The sequence below is a fragment of the Trichechus manatus genome, unplaced genomic scaffold, assembly GCF_000243295.1.
Source record: "Trichechus manatus latirostris isolate Lorelei unplaced genomic scaffold, TriManLat1.0 scaffold00062, whole genome shotgun sequence".
NCBI classification, from domain to species: domain Eukaryota; kingdom Metazoa; phylum Chordata; class Mammalia; order Sirenia; family Trichechidae; genus Trichechus; species Trichechus manatus.
In genome coordinates, this window is record NW_004443998.1 from 3,048,425 (window position 1) to 3,068,856 (window position 20,432).

The 20,432-nt window shown below is 40.6% G+C and overlaps 1 protein-coding gene across 2 annotated transcripts in view; it reads left to right on the forward strand.

Moving 5' to 3' along the window:
- The first annotated feature begins 274 nt into the window (after positions 1-274).
- The window catches only part of VEPH1 (ventricular zone expressed PH domain containing 1), a 250,983-nt gene continuing 230,825 nt past the window's right edge, over positions 275-20,432 (forward strand). For both annotated transcript variants that reach the window (XM_004379163.1, XM_004379164.1), the window contains exons 1-2: positions 275-559; positions 19,166-19,381. In XM_004379163.1, coding sequence (XP_004379220.1) covers positions 422-559; positions 19,166-19,381 — 354 coding nt within the window. In that variant the 5' untranslated portion in view covers positions 275-421. The remainder of the gene's footprint in view (positions 560-19,165; positions 19,382-20,432) is intronic.

Sequence of the window (20,432 nt, forward strand, 5' to 3'; positions counted from 1 at the left end):
GAGAGGCGTGGAAGGATGTGGAAAACAAGTATGAGATTTAGGCTGCTTTTTGACATTCAGATTAAATTCTGGAGGAACTTAATCATTTCCAATGCGTTTTTGAGACAAAAATAAGGAAAGGGCTCATTTGAAGGTCATCAAGCCAGGCTCTGTTACTCTACGCACATGTTTCCAAGTGCCGGTTTTTCTCTCTCTCTGCTGGGCACGGAGTTGACATTCTGAGCTCATGCCATTCTGCTAATGGCTGCATTGTATCATTTGTTTCCCCTGCAGGGAGTGTCAAAGAAGACCTCAAAGTCTGGGGGGAAATGACCTTTCATGGAATACCTCCTGCTACGTGTTTTTGTCTTGCTAACCTCCAGTGACTGAAACGCATGGCCCTGGGTCTACGGAAAGTCATCTGATCGCCAGACTCCTCATCATGCATCAGCTATTCAGACTGGTTTTGGGGCAAAAAGATCTTTCACGAGCCGGGGATCTCTTCTCCTTGGATGACTCTGAGATTGAAGACAGCCTGACAGAAGCTCTGGAGCAAATTAAAATAATTAGTTCATCTTCAGTAAGTGAAATGGTTTTAGACTAGATCCCTGAAATGATCTGCCCTGAGCCAAATGGTTGTCTGTGTTCTGGAAGAAAGGCTCTTCGCCGGGGAAGGGGAAGGACTGCTAATACTCGCCTCTCCTCACTCTGTGGTTTACCTGGGGTCTAGTGATAACACCAGGGAGGCCATTGACTTAGGGGGTGCAATGCATGCAGTAGGCTTATCTAAGGTCTCTTTCTACATGCTCGAAATGGCATAGAGATGGGAGGGAGTAAATCCGGGAAAATAGCAGGCCTGCTGAGCTGCGTAACAGGATCAGTAAACAAAGCTGGGTGTGTGGTGGAGGATGAATAATGCAAGAAGGCAGGATGGCACCTCCTGCCACACAGGTAATATTAGACAAGGACGATAATCGCTCTGCTACCAGAAGTGACAGTCCCCCACAGCTGGATAATGCTGACTCTGCTTACTTCTATATTGTCTCTGTTTTTTATCTTCCCTTTGTACACACTCCCTTTTCTACCCATGCACCTACCCTGTTGCTGTTGAGTTGATTTTGACTCATAGTGACCCTACAGGACAGAGTAGAACTGCCCCATAGGGTTTCCAAGGAGCAGCTGGTGGATTCGAACTGTCATCCTTCTGGGTAGTAGCCGCAGCTTGCTGTAGCTCTTAACCACTTCACCGCCAGGGTCCACACATTAGCCCCTGTCTGTGATCAGATGGATTTAAAGCCTCCATCAACCCTTCCATTCCTTTGCTCCTTCTCAATGTCAAGACTATTTATTCTAAAAGCACTCCCGAAAGGGGGTGGCTGTGGCGTGCACAGCATGGTTGGCACTGACTGTTTGGGTCGTGCTTGGACGCTCCATGAGACTGGTCGCTCTTCAAAGGCCTGGGCCATCAAGGCTCCTCTTTCATCCTCCCAGCTCAACAGTGCTCGCCAAAGCTTGGCAGAAACACCCACTGGGCAGAGGAAAGAGGTGGACTCCAGCCACGAAATACTGAACTAGCAAACGTGTACATATGTCAGAGATAACAGCTCACTTCCATGTTACAATGAAGAGATGTTTCAAAGGCATGCTGGCAAGCCACGTGGTTTCTTCCTTGAGCCTGTCAGCATGTCCTCTGGCTGGCTGCCGTCAGCATACCAAACTCCCCCAGTGACCATGAAGTCACTGCCCAGACATTGTTCTTTTCTCAGGTAATGTCTTTGACAACAATTATGTGTCCACGTTTTTTTCCAGAACATTAATCAACGTAGTCTGATTCAAAACACAAAGTGTTCCTGGGACGTTGGCACTTTCTGGATAGTATTTGTGTGCTGTTTTCCAGCAGCCCCTTTCCTCACACTCCTCTGGAAATAAATTGGCTGACCATGCCACTGATTTTCTTCTCCCTAAAAGGTCGGCAGTTCGAATCCACCAGCTGCTCCTTGGAAACCCTATGGGGCAGTTCTACTCTGTCCTGTAGAGTCACTGAATAGGAATCAACTCAATGGCAATGGGTTTGGTTTTCTGGTTTAATAACTCACTGCCATTGAGTCTATTCCGACTCACAGCGAGTGAGAGCAGAACTGCCCCCATAGGGTTTCCAAGGAGCAGCCGGTGGGTTTGACCTGCCGACTTTTGGGTTAGCAGCCGAGCTCTTAGCCACTGCGCCACCGGGGCTGCTCTCCCTAATAGAATAGGAAATTACATCCAAGTCCCCTAAAGCTTATTTCCACTAGAGATCACTAGTGGTCAGTGATTTCTTTTGTTTCCTTTGTCAATTGCTTTGTCTCAATGACATCAAATTCAGAATTTTAGCAGTAATCAGATGGCGTTGGTTCTCTATATTGCAGGTTCCTGGAAGTTCTGGTGAGTTCTGTTACATGACTCCACTGGGTAACCATTAAGGCTGGTAGTTACCTTGTCATCAGGAGCATTGTCCATTCTCTAAGCTCTCGGCTCAGCATCCCACCAAACCAGCAGGGTCTGAGAGCGAGGAATTCCAGTTCTCCTGTCTTCCGCATCTCTGACTTCTATCATATATCATTTCCCCGTCTATTACCGTGGCATGGAGCACATGGCTACAAAATACAGTGAAACCTGTGAGAGCCTGAACTTGATGGGACTGCCTTGTTTTTGCGGGCCTTGCACGTTTTCCATCTCTGACAGGGTGCAGTCTCAACCACTTTTCTATTGCTCATTTTACTAGAAAAAATTTTTTTTTCCTTTTTTTTATTGTTGTGCTTTAAGTGAAAGTTTACAATTCAAGTTAGTCTCTCATACAAAAATTTATACATACATTGTTATGTGACCCTAATTGCTCTCCCCATACTGTGACAACACACTCCTCCTTTCCACCCCTGATTTCCCGTGTCCATTCAACCAGCTCCTGACCCTCTCTGCTTTCTCATCGCACCTCCAGACGGGAGCTGTCCATTTAGTCTCTTGTATCTACTTGAGCTAAGAAGCACACTCTTCACGAGTATCATTTTATATCCCATAGTCCTTTACTGGAAAATATTTGAGTTTTCCTTCCCTAAGAGCTTTTTACCTTACACAGGTTCTGGCTTTCACAGGTTTTACTGTTAAATTTGTTACTGGATTTGAACAGACAACTCCAACTTTTAAATGCAGAACTTTTCTAACTGATCCTTATTATAAACATGACTGTGTCTGAAATTCCTTCTCTTTCTCTATTCCTTCAAAACCAAGCTCAAGTTTCACTATTTCTGAAACTATTTCTAGTGGTTCTAGTTCAAAGTGATAAATTCTTCCTAAAAAGATATAATTGCCCCCTGGCATTATACTGTCCATACAGAAAAATCCTGTGTTTACACTCTCAAGTGGGATCTCTACATTAAACCAAAAACAAAACAAACCAAAAAAACGTTGCCGTTGAGTCGATTCCAACTCATAGCAAACCAGGATCCAAAATCTGTGTTGTCAGTTTTGACATCTTTCCTTAAGCTTCAAGCCCTGCAGAGCTGACATCCATTGTGTCAAACTCAACATACCTAAAGGGGAGTCATTACTTGTTTTCCAGTTGTGCTGTTATTTTCCTAGTTCTCCATGTTTGAAACCTGGAGTCACTCTTTTTTAGGTGGAGGTTTACAGAGCAATTAGTTTCCCATTTGATAGTTTGTACATAAAGTGTTTCTTGACCTTGGCTTCATTCCCCACAATGTGTCAGCACTCTTCCCATTTCTGCTGGGGGTTCTGCATTTCCTTTCATCCTGATTTTCTACCCCTTCCCACCTTCTCGTCTTTGCTTTTGGGCAAATACTGCCCCTTTGATCTTGTATAATTGGTTTTTCTAAGGAGCACATTCCTCTCGGGTGTTATTGTTTATTTTATGGGCTTGTCTGTTCTTTGGCTGGAAGGTGGTCTCCGGGAACGGCTTCAGTTCCAGGTCAGAAGGGTGTCTTAGGGCCATAATCTCAGGGGTTCCTCCAGTCTCTGAGACCAGCAAGCCTGGTCTTTTTTGTGAATTTGATTTTTTTGCTGACTTTTTGGTTACCAGCCTGAGCTCTTAACCACTGAGCCACCAGGACTCCTTAGATGGTATAGATAGAGATAAGATCAATTAGACTGAGATGGAAGAGCTAGTGAAGTAGGAAGAAGCCAGAAGAGCACAGTGTCCTGAAAGTCAAGTGAAGAAATGATTTCAAGGAGGACACAGTGATGTCAGAACGTTGCCGATAGGTCAAGTGAGATGAGGACTGAGAATTGACCATTAATTAGATTCAGGCACGTGAAGGTCACTGTGATTTGACAAGAGTGGTGTCATTGGATGAGTAGGGGTGAAAGACTGGCCGGAGTGGGAATTGCAGGAACTGCAGAAAATGAGCAGTGACAACTCCAGGCGTTTTCCTATAGATAGGACAGAGAAATGGAGTGGTCCATAGAAAAGATGGCATGGGAGGGAGAAGAAAGGCAAGAAACACTTTTTTTAAAATGGGAGAGACATATTGTTTTGAAATTTTTATGTGTAAAACCATTATCTTCAAATAATGACAGTTTTGTTTCTTTCTTTCCAATCCTTATACCTTCCATTTAATTTCTTTGCTTCACTATCCTGGCTAGCACTTGAGAATAGCGTTGAATAGAATTAGGGACAGCAACAGATGCTTTTTTCTCATTATTTAAAGGGAGGTGTCTGATATTTTCTTGTAAGTATAATGTTTCCTCCAGGCTTTTGATGAATACCCTTTATCAGAGTAAGGAGATTCTCTTTTATTTCTTTTTTTCTAAGAATTGTTTAATTTTGTCATCTACTTTTTCTGCTCTCTTGAGATAACATTTTCCTCTTTAATCTGTTAACATGCTGAAGTACAGACACAGAGTTTTCTACCATGAAACCATTATTGCATCCTGGGATAAAATGAATTTGTCATTTAGTCTAACACACTTCTTTATTTGGTTTGCTATTTTTAAAGCAGTTTTTGGAACTATGTTCACATACGAGATTGGCTATAATAGCCTTTTCTTTATCGTCTTCCCCAGGTTTTGGTATGAAGGTTATACACACCAGTCTCATAAAATCAATTGAGAAATATTTCCACGTTTTCTATCCTCTATAAGAATTTTATAAGATTAGGGTGATCTATTTCTTGAAGATTTGACAGAAAGCTGTAAAACCATCTGGGCACCATTAGTTTTTTTTTTGTTTGTTTTAATGTTGTCATCTTTTACATACTGACGTCTCTGTTTCCCTATTTTCAGCGTTTTAGCTTTATTTTTAGCTTTGCTGTATTTGTGTGACTTCCCTAGCTGGGTTGATATCTGGTTGCTCTGTCCTGTGTTCTAGTCTTGGGTTGTTATCTGATGTTATTTGTTTTCTAACCAGAGGACTCCCTTTAGTATTTCTTGTAATTTTGGTTTGGTTTTTGCAAATTCCCTAAACTTCTGTTTAACTGGAAATGCCCTAATTTCGCCATCATATTTGAGAGACAGTCTTGCTGGATATATAATTCTTGGCTGGCAGTTTTTTTTCCTTCAAGGCTATGTATGTCATCCCATTGCCTTCTTGCCTGCATGGTTTCTGACGAGTAGTCCGAGCTTATTCTTATTAACTGTCCTTTGTAGAAGCCTTGTCGTTTATCCCTAGCCGCTCTTAAAATTCTCTCTTTATCTTTGGTTTTGGCAAGTTTGATTATAATATGTCTCGGTGACTTTCTTTTGGGATCTACCTTATGTGGGGTTCGATGAGCTTCTTAGAGAGATATCTTCTCATCTTTCACAATATCAGGGAAGTTTTCTGCCAACAAATCTTCAACAATTAACTCTGTATTTTCTGTTTTCCCCCCTGTTCTGGTACTCCAATCACCCATAGATTATTCCTCTTGATAGAGTCCCACATAACTCTTAGGTTTCTTTTTTTTTTAATCCTTTCATCTGATCTTTCCTCAGATAAGCTGGTGTCAAGTGCTTTATCTTCAATCTCACTAATTCTGACTTCCACTGCCTCAATTCTGCTCCTATGACTTTCTATTGAGTTGTCTAATTCTGAAATTTTATTGTCAGTCTTCTGGATTTCTGTTTGCTCTCTCTCTATGGATTCTTGCAGCCTGTTAAATTTGTCCTTATGCTCTTCCATAATCTTCTTAAGTTCCTCTATTGCTTCATCTGTGTGTTCCTTGGCTTGTTCTGTGTTTTGCCTGATCTCTTGAAGAATTCTCTGTATTAACCTTTTGTATTCTACCTCCAGTAATTCCAAGAAGTTCTCTTTCTCTGGAAAATTTCTGGGTTCTTTGTTTTGGGAGCTTGCTGAAGCCATCATGGTCTGCCTCTTTATGTGAGTTGATATTGACTGTTTTCTCCAAGCCATCAATAAGTTATTATATTTAGTTATTTTATGTTTGCTTACTGTGTCCTAGCTTCTTGTTTTGTTTTGATATGCACAAATAGGCTGCTCGTGTGAGCTAGTTTGATTATTGGCATCTTTGAAGCTCTAATGTCCTGTCACCAGGTGGTTAGATCTGTTACTAGGTATGCGAGCCCAGGAGTCTGTTTATTTTTCTTGTATGGATTCAGCTCAGGTGTCCAGATAGTTGGTCACTAAGTGTGTGGTGCAGGCTCTCACCTACATTCCTAGACAGGCATGGGTGGTTGGAGTAGGCACAGGTATCTGGCTGTAGTAGGGGGTCACACACTGAGCAAGGCAGGGGTCTGATGGCTGCCCCTGAGTGTCTGAGAGGAAAGAGTGTCCCTGTTCCCTAGAGTGTGTAGGTGGGTGGGTTTTGTAGCTGGACTCTGGGCACTCAGTACTGTTGGCTGTAAGGACTGGGAAGCAGCACTTATTCTTGGACCCCTGTCTCAGGTGGCATGGGTGGATACACCAGTTCTCAGGCCCCTGATGTGGATATGTGAGGACCGTGCTTAATGGACAGAGTGGTGTCAAATGTCACAAACTTACCACTCCACGATATATTTGATACGGTGAAGTTAGGCTTCAGGTATATACCCTGTTGTATTGTGCTAATGAGGGCCTATGCGGTTGAAATGGGCCCACAGAGGTCTATGCAGGGGTGAAAGACATTCAAAGTCTGTGGACCCCTTATGCCTGTGCCTAGGCAAAGGAGCTGTGCCTGCCCTGAGCCCCTGGCTTAGGGGAGCTGGCAGATTGTTTTTCCCTATTTGTTAATTTGTTCCCTCCCCAAAGCTGGGAGAATGGCTCAGGACACATGAAGGTCGTACTTCCAGTCCAGGGGAAGTGGTAATCACTGAACCCAGCACAGAGCAGGGAGGGAGCAGATAAATGGGAGAGAGGTTCTTCCCAAACGGTGTGTTTTTTGATCTTCATGGTAGGTTAGGTGCATGTACTTATCTTGTACCGACTGAGCGCTGCTTTTCAGTGGTTCTGGAGGCTTGAGTAGACTTTCCACCACTTGGTCTCTCTGGATGTGGAAAATGCATCCTGAATGCCACTGCTTGCCTCACCATGCATGCCAGCCAATCTGGCCTGTAGGATGCCGGTTCCCACTGGGTCAGGTCTGGCAACTCCTCGCTGCTTCTGAACTGTCTCTCCCTCCCCCAGCCACTCAATCCAATTCCTCAGCTTTGCCTTTGGTGTTCAGGGCTCCTAGATTGTCATAGATAATTGATACACTAGTTTTTTCGGGTCTTTGTTGTAAGAGGGACCACAGGAAGTGTATGACTACTCTGCCGTCTTAGCCCAGCCTCTCCAATAGGTTTTTTTTAATAGTAAGTTATAAAACCACTGATTCAATTTCTTCAAGGAAAATTGGGATTTTTTGCTTGTCACTTTTGATAAAATATGTTTTCTAGGAAATTGTATTTTTTTTCTGAGTTTTCAAATTATTGGCATAAAATTGTTCATATTATTATTATTTTCCGTTTTCTGCTACATCTGTATTTATACTCTCTTTTTTTCATTTATGATTTCTATTATTAATATTTTCAGAACTTTACATACTTTGTTAATCTTTTTTTAAGTAGATTTTTGTCTGTTGATCACCATATAGGATCTACTTTTCTATTTTATTAATTTATTTTTTACCTTTTTATTTTCCCCTTTGTATTTTCTGGTTTTATTCTGCTATTCTTTTTCTAACTCTCTCAGTTGTATGATTAGCTTATTGAGTTTTGTACTTTCTTATTTTTCTAATGTAAGCATTTAAAAAACCAGAAATTTCTTTTTATATACTACTTAGCTTCACCCCCCAAATTTCGAGATATAGTTATTGATTATGACTTCTAAATCTTTTCTTATTTTTATTGTGATTTCATCTTTGACTCTTAATAATTTAGAAGTATGTTTTTTTAATTTCCAAAATATTTTTTATTGTTAACTGAAAACTTAAGTGCATTGAGTCAGAGTATATGAACTGCATGGCACTGATTCTTTGGAAGTGGTTGAGACTTGCTTTATAACATAGTTTACGGTCAGTCTGTATAAATAATAACTAATACTTAGTGCCGCCATGAGTCAGAATCAACTCAATGGCAACTAGCAACAGCAACAATACTTACATAGCACTTTCTGTGTACTAGGAACTGTTCTAAAAACTTTCCATGTGGTAACATGTTTATTCCTTTTAATAAACTTTTAAGATAAGTGTTCTAATATTATCCTCTTTTAAACTGAGGCGCAGAGAGACGTTAATAATGTAACTTGTCCAAGACTATATGAGTAGTAAGTGGTTGAGCCAAGAACCAAGCCCAAAGAGTTTGGTTTCCGAAACTATGTTCTTAGCCAGTGCACTAAACTTCCTCTCCAGATGTTCCGTGTGTGCTTGAGAGGAATGTGTAGTCTCTAATTATTGGGTGTAGGATATTAAGTATGTTGATTAGTGCACTCTTATTAATAATATTGTTAAAATCATCTCATCCTCAATAAATTTGTGTTTGCTTGAATTGCAAATTACTACAAGAGATGTCTTAAAATCTCCCCCTATAATTTTGGATTGTCAGTTTCTCTTTATAATTTCATCAAGTTTGCCTTGTAAATTTAGAGGCTTTTTTATTATGTACATACAAGTTTAGAATTGTTATCTCTTGGAGAATTTTTCCCTTTATTATTATATACTGATCATCTTTATTCCTAATAATTTTTGCCTATTTTCTTTGGGGTAGTAATTGCCTATTTTCTCTCTCTTTTTATTTTATTATTACTTTTTAAATATTTTCTACCTTCCTGTGTCCTTATTACTGAAGCATAATTTTCAGACACCACAGAGGTAGATTTTGTCTTTAAATCCAAACCAAAAATTTCTGTCTTTTCATTAGTAAATTTAGTCAATTTTCATTTATCGTGATAATTGATATATTCGGATGTATTTACCCATTTTTTTTTGTGCTGTGTTTCCTGATTTTTCTGAATTTCTCTTTATCTTCTTTTCTGTGATTTTTACATTGAAGAGCTTTGTCATTTCATTTTCCACATCTGTTAGCTCCATTGGTTTGAAACTTATATATTCTATTTTAGTAGTTACTTTTAACATTTTAGCAAACATATTTACCACATTTTATAAGTTATCACACAGACTTTTTTACATACTCATATCTCTGAACCAAGTACATATTTGATAATTGATAGCAATCTTACAATTGCTGTCGGACAGGCAGCAGTCATACATAGTTGTCATTGCCTGCATGTACATTAACTTGTCATGGCATTCACGCATCGCATGAACCTGCATGTACGTGAATTCTTCGTATTGTTAGCATCCTAACTGAATTAGTTGCATTGTTGTTACTACCAATGTTGAGTTAAATTTCTATTCAAAATATTTTCAAAAGTATTAGGCTATAATATGTCACAGAAACAAAAACTTACTGTACATCCAGAAAGGCATGGACACAGAGTATCAGGGTATAAATTTCATATTGGTGAACCAAATATTCATCACTGGAAGAATAACAGCAATTCCACATTTTCTTGCAAAGCTATAATTGAGATCTTTACAAAATCTAAAAAAGAATATAGCTTTTTGTCACTGAAATATTTGGAAAATATTACTTATTACACTGTAATAAGTAATGTAACTGAAAGCAGAAGAAACGGCTAATTTCCTTGGAATAAATATAAGAAATTTCAAAGCGATAAGAGGTTAATACAATCAATTCATGTTTTGTGTAGGTCTCTGTTTAAGACATAATGTCATTCACAATTTAACTGTCATCCTTTTCTTTTTCTTCTTAATACAGAAAATAATGGTAGCTCTTATCATTGATGGCATTTATATTTAGTAAATTACAATAACTATGTCTAAAGTGGCGTCCTGGTGGTGCAGTGCTTAGGAGCTCAGCTGCTAACCAAAAGGTCAGCAGTTCGAATCCACCAGCCATTCCTTGGAAACCCTATGGGGCAGTTCTGCTTTGTCCTATAGGGTCACTATGAGTCGCAATTCACTCGACGGCAAGGAGTTTGGATTTTTTTTCATATGTTTTATCTTCTGGCATATGCTCGTATTGGTTTATTTCCTTGAGTGTTTTATAATTTTGGAATATGAGTTTAGTTTAAATAGGATTTTACCTGTGTGCATATTGGATGGCTTGGGTTGAGCATGTCATCTCCCCACAACCCCCAGAGTAGTTTTATGTTTGCTACATAAACATAAAATGCTTATGCTCTGTTGCTTATGTTTAGTAGTTTTATGTAATACCACAGGGACCCCCATGGTAGTGCCAGCTCTGGGACCACATTTGACTGTTGTTGTTGTTATTGTCTTGGCTTTGGAGAGTCTTAGAATGAGAGAACAAATGCGATAATGTATGTATATGTGCTTTTAAAAGTGGAAAAAACGCTATAAAGTATTATCCGTATGGTTGCCAAAGTAGGCTGTAACTATAAGACGGGAATAACTGTGTGATCTTTTTGTGCTTACTTTATTAAGTGATTGTAGGATAAATGTAAAAAAATAGCAACCATACAAGGAAATATTTGTAATTCATTGAGTGTTATAAACCCAAGGCTAGCTTTTAGAGTTATAAAACCTAAGTTTTTATTATTGATGGAAAATTATAAGAATAATAATAGCTAACATTTATAGAGCACTTACTATGTGCCAGGCACTGTTATAAGGTCTTTATGTATATTAACTCATTCAATCATCACAATAATCCCAGGAGGTAGGTATGACTACTATTCCAATTGTAAGGACTGGGAAACTGAGGCACAGAGAGGTGAGTGATGGCCCAGGACTGCAGAGCTAATAAGCAGTAGAGCTCGGTTTGCCCACAGAGCATCTGCCCCAGAATCCTTGCTCTTAACACCATGTTATGCTGCCTCTAAATGTTGTTGTTGTTGTTGGGTGCCATCGAGTCCATTTCCACTCACGGCGACCCCACGTGACCGAGTAGAACTGCCCCATAGGGTTTTCTAAGCTGTAATCTTTATGGGACCGATTGCCAGGTCTTTCTCCCATGGAGCTGCTGGGTGGGTTTGAACCATCAATCTTTTAACCGTTGGGCCATCTTACCTCTAAAGGAGGGATAAATCACCACCTCCTCTGCCTTAAGATGTCTCCCTTCTTCTCTCCTGAATTTCTACTCCCATCCCAAACCTACTCTCAGACCACCGTTTCACTTCACATGGTCCATATTCCCTTTTGGCAGTGGACCATTTCCTAAAGACTGTTGACAGCACAGAGAAAGGTAACTGAAAAGGTTAATGGATGCTGATGTGGAGGTGTGGTACCTCCGGCTGAGAGTGAGTGATCAGTCCTGATGACTAGGCCTGGAGCAGCATGAGATGGGGCGTTTTCATTGTCCTACTCCTCCAGATAGACATCTCTGCCACCTTAGGGGAGCCCTGGTGGCTCAGTGGTTAAGAGCTTGGCTGCCAGCCAAAAGGTCGGCAGTTCAAATCCACCAGCTGCTTCTTGGAAACCCTAGCGTCACTGTGAGTGGAATTGACTCGACGGCAATGGGTGTTTTTTTTTTTTGGCTACTTGAGGAGAAATTACTTTAAAATTGACAATGATCGGGTCACTCTGAGAATGAATCTCTAAACCTGGCTTGACACTAATTAGATCTCGTCCTCAGAAGCTGCTCATTTTAATATGCATGGGTGCTGACCTAGAGCTGAAGTTGAACATAAAAGTGTTCATGCATTTATATTTCATGAGAACAGAATGTTTCCTGTATGCCAATCAAGAAAACTTTAATTGCAAAGCTGACCCCTCACCAAAAAGTCTCAAACTATTTAATTACATTATTAAAACAGTTTCTTGTTTGTCTTTTTGAATACTCGATGAGGAAAGTAGTTAACTGCTTATTCAGGTTTTCTCTTTGGAGAAAAATCTCCTTTTTTGAGATTTTTTTCATGTGATACACAGGAATTTGAATATATGAAGTTTTTCAAGTTGAGAAAATCTCTTTAGTTTTTAGTAAAGTGGTTCAGGGTAATATCAGTGTTCATAACTGGTGCACCTGTACCTAATATATTGCTATATTAGTTGAAATTATGGTCAGTTTGAAGTGATTTATCCTATGGACAATTGTTTAACTTTTCTCGTCTTAGAATTAGTATTTATACCTTATGGTCAACAATCTCTCTGACACTATTCTGCACACCTCGGCCTCATTCCAAAGCACTTTTTTCAGAATTCTTTGATAATGCAGTATTCCCTTTGCCGGGAAGTTGAGTTTCAATGTCCATGAACCAAGACACATGCGTATGTCACGTGCTTTCATTGGGTGGCACTTTAACTTTTATTAAAGATTGTTTCAAAACAAGTGGAAATCTCTTTGACATGTACTGTCAAACCTTGCTTGGACATGGACCACTCATTGGATACAGGCTGTTCCGAGAGGAACAAAACTTTGGGTGAAGCCATTCCATTTGGCCAAGGGAAATTTTTGCAAGTAGAGTTGGCTATGAGCCCACAGCTGAGGGAATGCTTACCTATGTCCTAGAGCGGGGGGTTTGGGCAGTGTACCACAGTATCCACTACAGACCACTCCTTGCACCATTTGAATCTATTTGCCTTATAAAATAAGTTCATCTCATATGGAAAAAACTTCTCTGAGATGCTGATTGATCTCTTTTCCTGGGGGAACTAATAAAAAGAAGGTTAGTGAGAAGATCTACTATCTCTACCACTCCAGTTGGTATCAAAGCTGCAGCTGGTACTCATCGGCTCTGTACTAGGCTAAATAATGTCCCCCAGAAGATGTCCTCATCTGAATCCCCAGAACCTGTGAATGTGTTACCTTACATTGCAAAAGAAACTTCGCAGATGTAATTAAGTAAAGGATATTGAGATAGGGATGTTGTCTTGGATTATCCGAGTGGGCCCAATGTAATCACCAGGGTCCTTATAAGAGGGAGGCAAGAAAGTCAAAGTCAGAAGAAAGAGATGGGATAATGGAAGAAGAGGTTGGAGGGATACATTTTGAAGATGGAGGAAGAGGCCACAAGGAATACAGGCAGCCTTTTAAAAAAACCAAACCAAGCCTGTTGCCGTCGAGTCGATTAGTAGCTAGAAAAGCCAAGGAAACAGGTTCTCTCCTCATGCTGCCAGAGGGAACCAGCTCTGCAGACACCTTGACTTTCACCCAGTGAGACTAATTTTTTTAATTCTGTCTTCTGGAACTAAAAGAAAATAAACTTTTCAACACAAATTCTCAAGCCGCTAGATTTTTGTTAATTAGCAGCAACAGGAAAACTTGTCCAGTCCCCCTCCTCTATCATCTATTCCAGATTCCCTTCATCTTCAGCCAGCACCTCTGCTGCTCTATGTTGGTTCCAGGTTGGGTGACACCGATGCTCTTTCTTGAGAGGTCTGAGCCCCTGGTCTCCATGCCCTTCTCAGGTTGTGACTACTCCGTTGTCCATGTACCATCAAAACCGGACAGGAGAGTACCAAGAGATGCCCCACCGTGTAACAGCAGCCCTACTTCCTCCTAATGATTATAGTCAATAACCCCTGCCGGGATGGAGACTCCTTTGTTTTTCTGTTGGTCTTTTGACACAAGGAGCCTTACCTGCCTGGGTTCCCAGGCTCGTGTATTCTAACTACAGAGACTGCAACACCATGTAACGGTCATTGTTTTAGTGTGTATACTGCCTCTTGGGGGATGACTCCCATTCTCACAGGGTATTGTTTTGAGTTGTTCCTTCAAAAGCCTACTCTATTGCTTTATCAATCCAGCAATTTTGGGAGGGAGAAGGGGTTATGCTATGTGATGGGACCGGTGAATTCCATGGTCATGTGCTCACAACGGGACCTCCTTTCCTATAAAGTGAGTTCTTTCTTCTGATGCAATGTTCTTTAGGATCCTGTAGCAGTGGATCAAACACTCTGTTATCCTACAAATAGTGGCAGAGGCTGAGGCTCTATGGGCAGGAAAGACAAACTCAAACTTGGATTACACGTGAACGTCAGTCAATATAATTTATGTCTCTTTCAGTGTAGAAGGGGCCTGTCTTAGTTATCTAGTGCTGTTATAACAGACATACCACAAGTGGATGGCTTTAACAAAGAGATATTTATTCTCTCACAGTTTAGGGGGCTAGAAATTTGAATTCAGGGTGCCAGCTCCAGAGGAAGGCTTTCTCTCTCTGTCGGCTCTGGAGGAAGGTCCTTGTCATCAATCTTCCCCTGGTTGAGGAGCCTCTCAGCACAGGGACCCTGGCTCCAAAGGACACATGCTCCTGGCTCTACTTTCTTGGTCGCATGAGGTCCCCATATCTCTCTCCTTGCTTCTGTCTTTTATATCTCAAAAGAGATTGGCTTAGGACACAACCTAATCTTGTAGATTGAGTCCTGCCTCATTAGCATAGCTGCCTCTAATCCCACCTCATTGGCATCGTAGAGGTAGGATTTACAACACATAGGAAAATCACATCAGATGACAAAATAGTGGACTATCACACAATACTGGGTATCATGGCCTAGCCAAGTCGACACATATTTTTGGGGGACACAATTCAATCCATGATAGGACCCAATGTAAATAACTTGCTGCCAAGTAACTGGTTGGTTTCCATGAGAGATGGTGCCAATATGGGGGTTCAGCACTGCTGATAGTTGCACATTTAGACAGTGGCAATAATAAGATTGACCTTGGTGAATGATAGCCCATGCTGTTGGGCCAGGCATAGCTTCCACCCCTGACACCACGTTTCTTTGTTTATGCACCCATTGGGTCTCACTTGAGTGACTGATGGCAGAGCTTTGTGGAGGCCATTTGTCTGAGTCATTGTCTGCTTGGATTTTTAGTGTTTCTTCTGTGGTGAACGCTCTCATTGGGCATTAAAATGGGATACGTTTTAATAACTCAACTTCAAAAATATATAAGCAAACACATTGCGAGATTGGTTTTCTGGGTTTAGAGGCTTAGGACCTTAGTCTCATGGGACAACTCAGTCAATTGGCACCACAAAGTTCACATTCTGCGTCCTAGTGAAGTGAGTAGCGTGTGGAGTCTTAAAAGCTTGTGAGCAGCCATCTAAGATACAACTACTGGTCTCTACTCATCGGGAGCAAAAGAGAAAGAAGGAAACCAAAGTCTCAGAGAAGAAACTAGTCTACTGGGCTAATAGCCCACACAAGCCACAGTCTCATCTATCCTGAGACCAGAAGAACTAGATGGTGCCCAGCTACCCCTACCAACCATTCTGATCAGGGCCACAACAAATGGACCCTGATAGAATGGGAGAAAAATGCAGAACAGAACTCAAATTCCTAAAAAGTCTAGACTTAGTGGACCAGTTGAGACTAGAGGACTCCCTGAGACTATTGCCCTGAGATGCTCTTTAAACCTTGAACTGAAACTATCACCTGAGGTCAACTTTTAGCGAAACAAGAGATTAGCATACACAATGAAGGATATTACCTGGGAGCACAGTGCTTCTTTAAAAAGCCATCTATATGAGACCAAAAGGTCAACAATTACTCTAAAGCAAAGATGAGAAGTTAAAGGGGCAGGGAAACTAGAGCACTGGAAATGGAACAACCAGAACGCAATTAAAGAGAATGTTGACTCGTGAAAAAAATGTAATGTCACGAAACAATTTGTATAGAAATTGTCAAATGGGAACCCAATTTGCTGTGTGAACTTTCACCAAAAACACAATAAAATATTATTAAAAATAGTAATCATAAAATGTTTCATGTAAATGAAAAGAAAGCGTAATATAAAATAAATGGCATATCCGGGATAAAGTACATCTATCATCATTTCATAGAAAGGCCAAAACTCATCTGTTAAACGAAAAAGATTTTTAGCCTGGATCACAAGCTAACAAGACGTACATTCAATGAAATGATTCAGAAACTATAAAACTGAAAAGATGGGAGAGTTAAACGATGTATTATTTGATTAATTAAAAACACGTTAATAATTCAAATTCAAATCCTTTTTCGCAACAAAAACATATCACATATTCAAATCTAATATAAAGGCTTTTTTTTGCATCATGCCAAATTATCAGATAAAACACAGGAAATGACACTTTGAGACAGAAAATCAAAACTGAGTGAAAGATCAAGCCACTTTGCTAAAAACTGTGAGGAGTTCACCCACTTATCTGCTAAGGCAAGGCCTTCTGTTTTCAAAGGAATATCTGTGAAATCTACATATAGTCCTACCATGCTTAAATGGTTCCTGATAGAATGGTTTGGAATCATATGATGATCAGGTGCTACCTTGTTATTTTTGTATACCTCATATACTAGGCATACCTGTAGCTATTAAGAAGCATAGAATAATGACTACTAAATTGATTTACGGAAGGTTATATAGACAAGGTCAACATCCATTCATTTGATGCAAAATCGGCTGCAAAAGAAACTTAAAAAATAATAATAGGGTTGGCAGTTGATGCTAGGCAAATGCAAACCAAAGAAACGGGGATCATGAGCTTTATGTCAGACAAGGAAAATTTCAGGTCAGAAAGAACTAAATAAGACAAAGAAGGCACTTTTTATGCCAAAGAATTCTGTTCACAAGATTTATAAAATCAAGAACATCTATGCATCAAATTCCATAGCAGCAATATTCATAAAACAAAAACTCCAGGAGAAACAGACACATTAGCTGCAGGAAATTTTAATTCACCTCTCTGGGGCCATGACACACTAAGAATAAAAAAAAAAAAAAAAGTAGTGATGTACTCCTACCACCCATTGCCATCAAGCCAGTTTTGACTCCTGGCAACCCCATGTGTTACAGAATAGAATCACTCCATGGGGTTTTCTTGGCAGCAATCTTTACAGAGGCAGATTGCCAGGCCTTTCTTTCGTGGCACCACTGGGTGCGTTCAAACCTCCAACCTTTATGTTAGTAGTTGAGTACAATACTGTCTGTATTACCCAGGGATCTCAAGTTAACATTATAAAAACAAAACCAAATCCATTGCCATCGAGTCGATTCCAACTCATAGTGACCCTGTAGGACAGAGTAGAACTGCCCCATAGGGTTTCCAAGAAGCAGTTGGTGGATTCGAACTGCCGACCCTTTGGTTAGCAGCTGAGCTCTTAACCACTGTGCCACCAGTCTCCTAGAACTTACTATAGGGAGCTTAAATCTTGAAACTAGCATAAAATTGATACTTAAACCTGACAAACATAAAGACCAATCTCTCAAATATTGATGCAATTTGTAAAAATAAAGCATTAATAAACAGACTCCAGTAACACATTAAAATAAAATTTACCATGACCAAATGGATATACAGCGTATACAGGAATGCAAAGGAATATTAGGATTTTGTTACTTTAATTTATCATGTTAATAGCTCTATGGGGAAAAATTATATATCTATAGATGCTGAAAAGGCCTTTAATGAAATTTAATATTCATTCTTGATTTTAAAATTAACCCAGTAAAATAGGTGTAAAGGGATACTTCCTTAACATCGTAAAATATATCTATCTCACTACCCACCCCCACCCCACAGCCACACAAAAAGCCAGCCTCAACCTCATGTCTGATCAAGGAGTTCCCAAATAAAACAGCAATGACATACTGTTTTTTACGGATCAAATCAGAAAAAATGTAAAAACTCTGTTCTTGCAAGGGTGTAGTGGATGGAGTATGTTTTTACGCAGCTGATGGGAGGAAAAATTAGTAAGGACTTTCTGGAAAATAGTTTAGCAGTATTATCAAGAGCCTTAAAAATGTTCCTGTCCTTTGTCAAAAATGTCTACGCCTGGAGAATCTAGGCTATAAATAATCTACAGCGCGGAGAGTCTTCATACACAAGGCGACGTTAGCTGCAGGATTAGTTATAACAGTGAAAAAGACCATTGACCAGGAGCTTGCTTGGGCAGAAAAGGCCCACCCTTCCCACCTCTACTCACACAGGATGGTGTAAGGTTCCAAGGCTTTGCTGCTTTGTATTCAGTGTCAGTCCACCCTGTGGAGTTCCCAGTCAGAACCAATTTCCAAATTAAATGGGCCTGGTTTTCATGTTTAGATTTTTTGAAGGGTCATATTATCTCTCAAAAATAGATGATTAGGCATTTGAGGGAGAACTAAGATAAGGGAGTGGAAGGAAAATTTGTTTGCGGAAAGCTGAAATGGATTTGGTAGTTACTTGAGTTGGAGAGAGAAGGATGAGATGATGTCTTCTATTTGTATACGCGGAGCCCTGGTGGCGCAGTGGTTAAGAGCCTGGCTACTAACCGAAAGGTCGGCAGTTGGAATCCACCAGCCGCTCTTTGGAAACCTTATGGGGCAGTTCTACTCTGTCCTACAGGGTCACTATGAGCCAGAATCGACTTGACGGCAACCGGCTTAGTGTGTACATACAAAGTTTATGTTGGGTAGGTGAAGGGGAATTTGAAACATTTCACAAAAGTTACCGAAATGTCACAGTAAAAAGTCAACCCTGACCCTTCACGGACTTAGAAACTGAACGGGTTAGAAGATTAAACCCATATGCGAGTGAATAATTAGCTCCTCTGGAGTCTCTGCTTCCTGTCTGTGGATCTGTGATAGCCCGGACCTGTTCCATCCTAGGCGTTTGCACATCTGCCTCTTCCACAAGATTAAGACCTCCAAGGAAGAAGGCCCTCATTGAACTGGGCTTCACAGCTTCACCACTTAGCGGGATGCTTGGCACATGCATTTTCTAAGTGACTGAGTTTGTGTTGTGTTGGTTCTTTGAAGGATGACTTTCTAGAGTATTATTTAATGTGAAGGTTTTCTTTCCAAACAGGATTACCAAACCAACAACAATGACCAGGCCGTGGTTGAAATCTGTATCACTCGAATCACAACTGCCATAAGAGGGACTGAGTCAATCGAAAAGCATGCAAAGGCCCTTGTGGCGCTCTGGGACTCCTGCTTGGAACACAACCTGAGACCCTCCGGGAAAGACGCAGACACCCCCCATGCGAAGATCGCATCTGATATCACAAGTTGCATTCTACAGGTATGTCAGTGTTCGATGTGGGGCTGTTTGACAATGGCTTGGCAGCCTATATGGACACATGATGTCTCTGAACCAAGAAGCAATATGTCTGTCTATATATAAGACACACTGCAGGCCATTCACGGCAATACCACAGCAAGCTGAATCTAACTGGAGGGATAAGACATGTGTGTATAAAACTAACAATAAAGCAATGAGTGCCAAGATCCAGATGAGGAATATTGGAAAATTCAGAAGAGGAGGACTCTTTTGTCCAAGGAGATCAAAAACTGAAGGGTAGTGAGCTTGGGAAGTGTAGAGAGAAGGAGTAGGTCATTTTTAAGTATATTTCCATATGTAGTGTGAATTCTCCAAGACGGTGGTGTTTTCTGCTCTGACCGTATTTATCTTCCTTCTTCTAGCGTAGGCATGAGTTTAGAATTTTGGCTCAACCATGTGTCAGCTCAATAATGTTGGGAAAATCATTTACCTTCCTAAACTACCATTTCCTCCCTGCAAAATGCAGATTAAATCAGTAGAGAAGCACTGAATTCAGTTTTTCCCTTTTGGACTGTCATAAAGCTTCATAGCTTATTACCCACTGCAGGTGAGTCAATTTCGACTCACAGGGACCCTACAGGACAGAGTAGAACTGCCCCATAGGGTTTCCAAGGCTGCAAACCTTTAAGGAAGCAGACTGTCACCTCTTTCTTCCACAGAGCGGCTGGTGGGTTTGAACCGCCTATCTTTTGGTTAGCAGGCCAGCGCTTTAACCACTGCGCCACCAGGGTCCCTATAGCATATTAAAGGCTCAGAAAAGTCCTGCAACAAAGAAACCTGAATGACTTTATTTAGTCCAGCATTTTCTGATCTGACTTAACCATGGAACCCCTTTTTCCCTCCCCCGCCCAAGAGCATTTTCCAATCTCATTTGACCATGGAACTTCCTTTCCCCTCTCTACCCCAACACAACATTTGTGTTCATAAAGTCTGCTTATGTTGAAGTGCTTAGCGCTGTGTGGCAGCTAATGTTAGCTTCCCCACTTCTCATCCTCCTCCTCCTCCTCCTTCT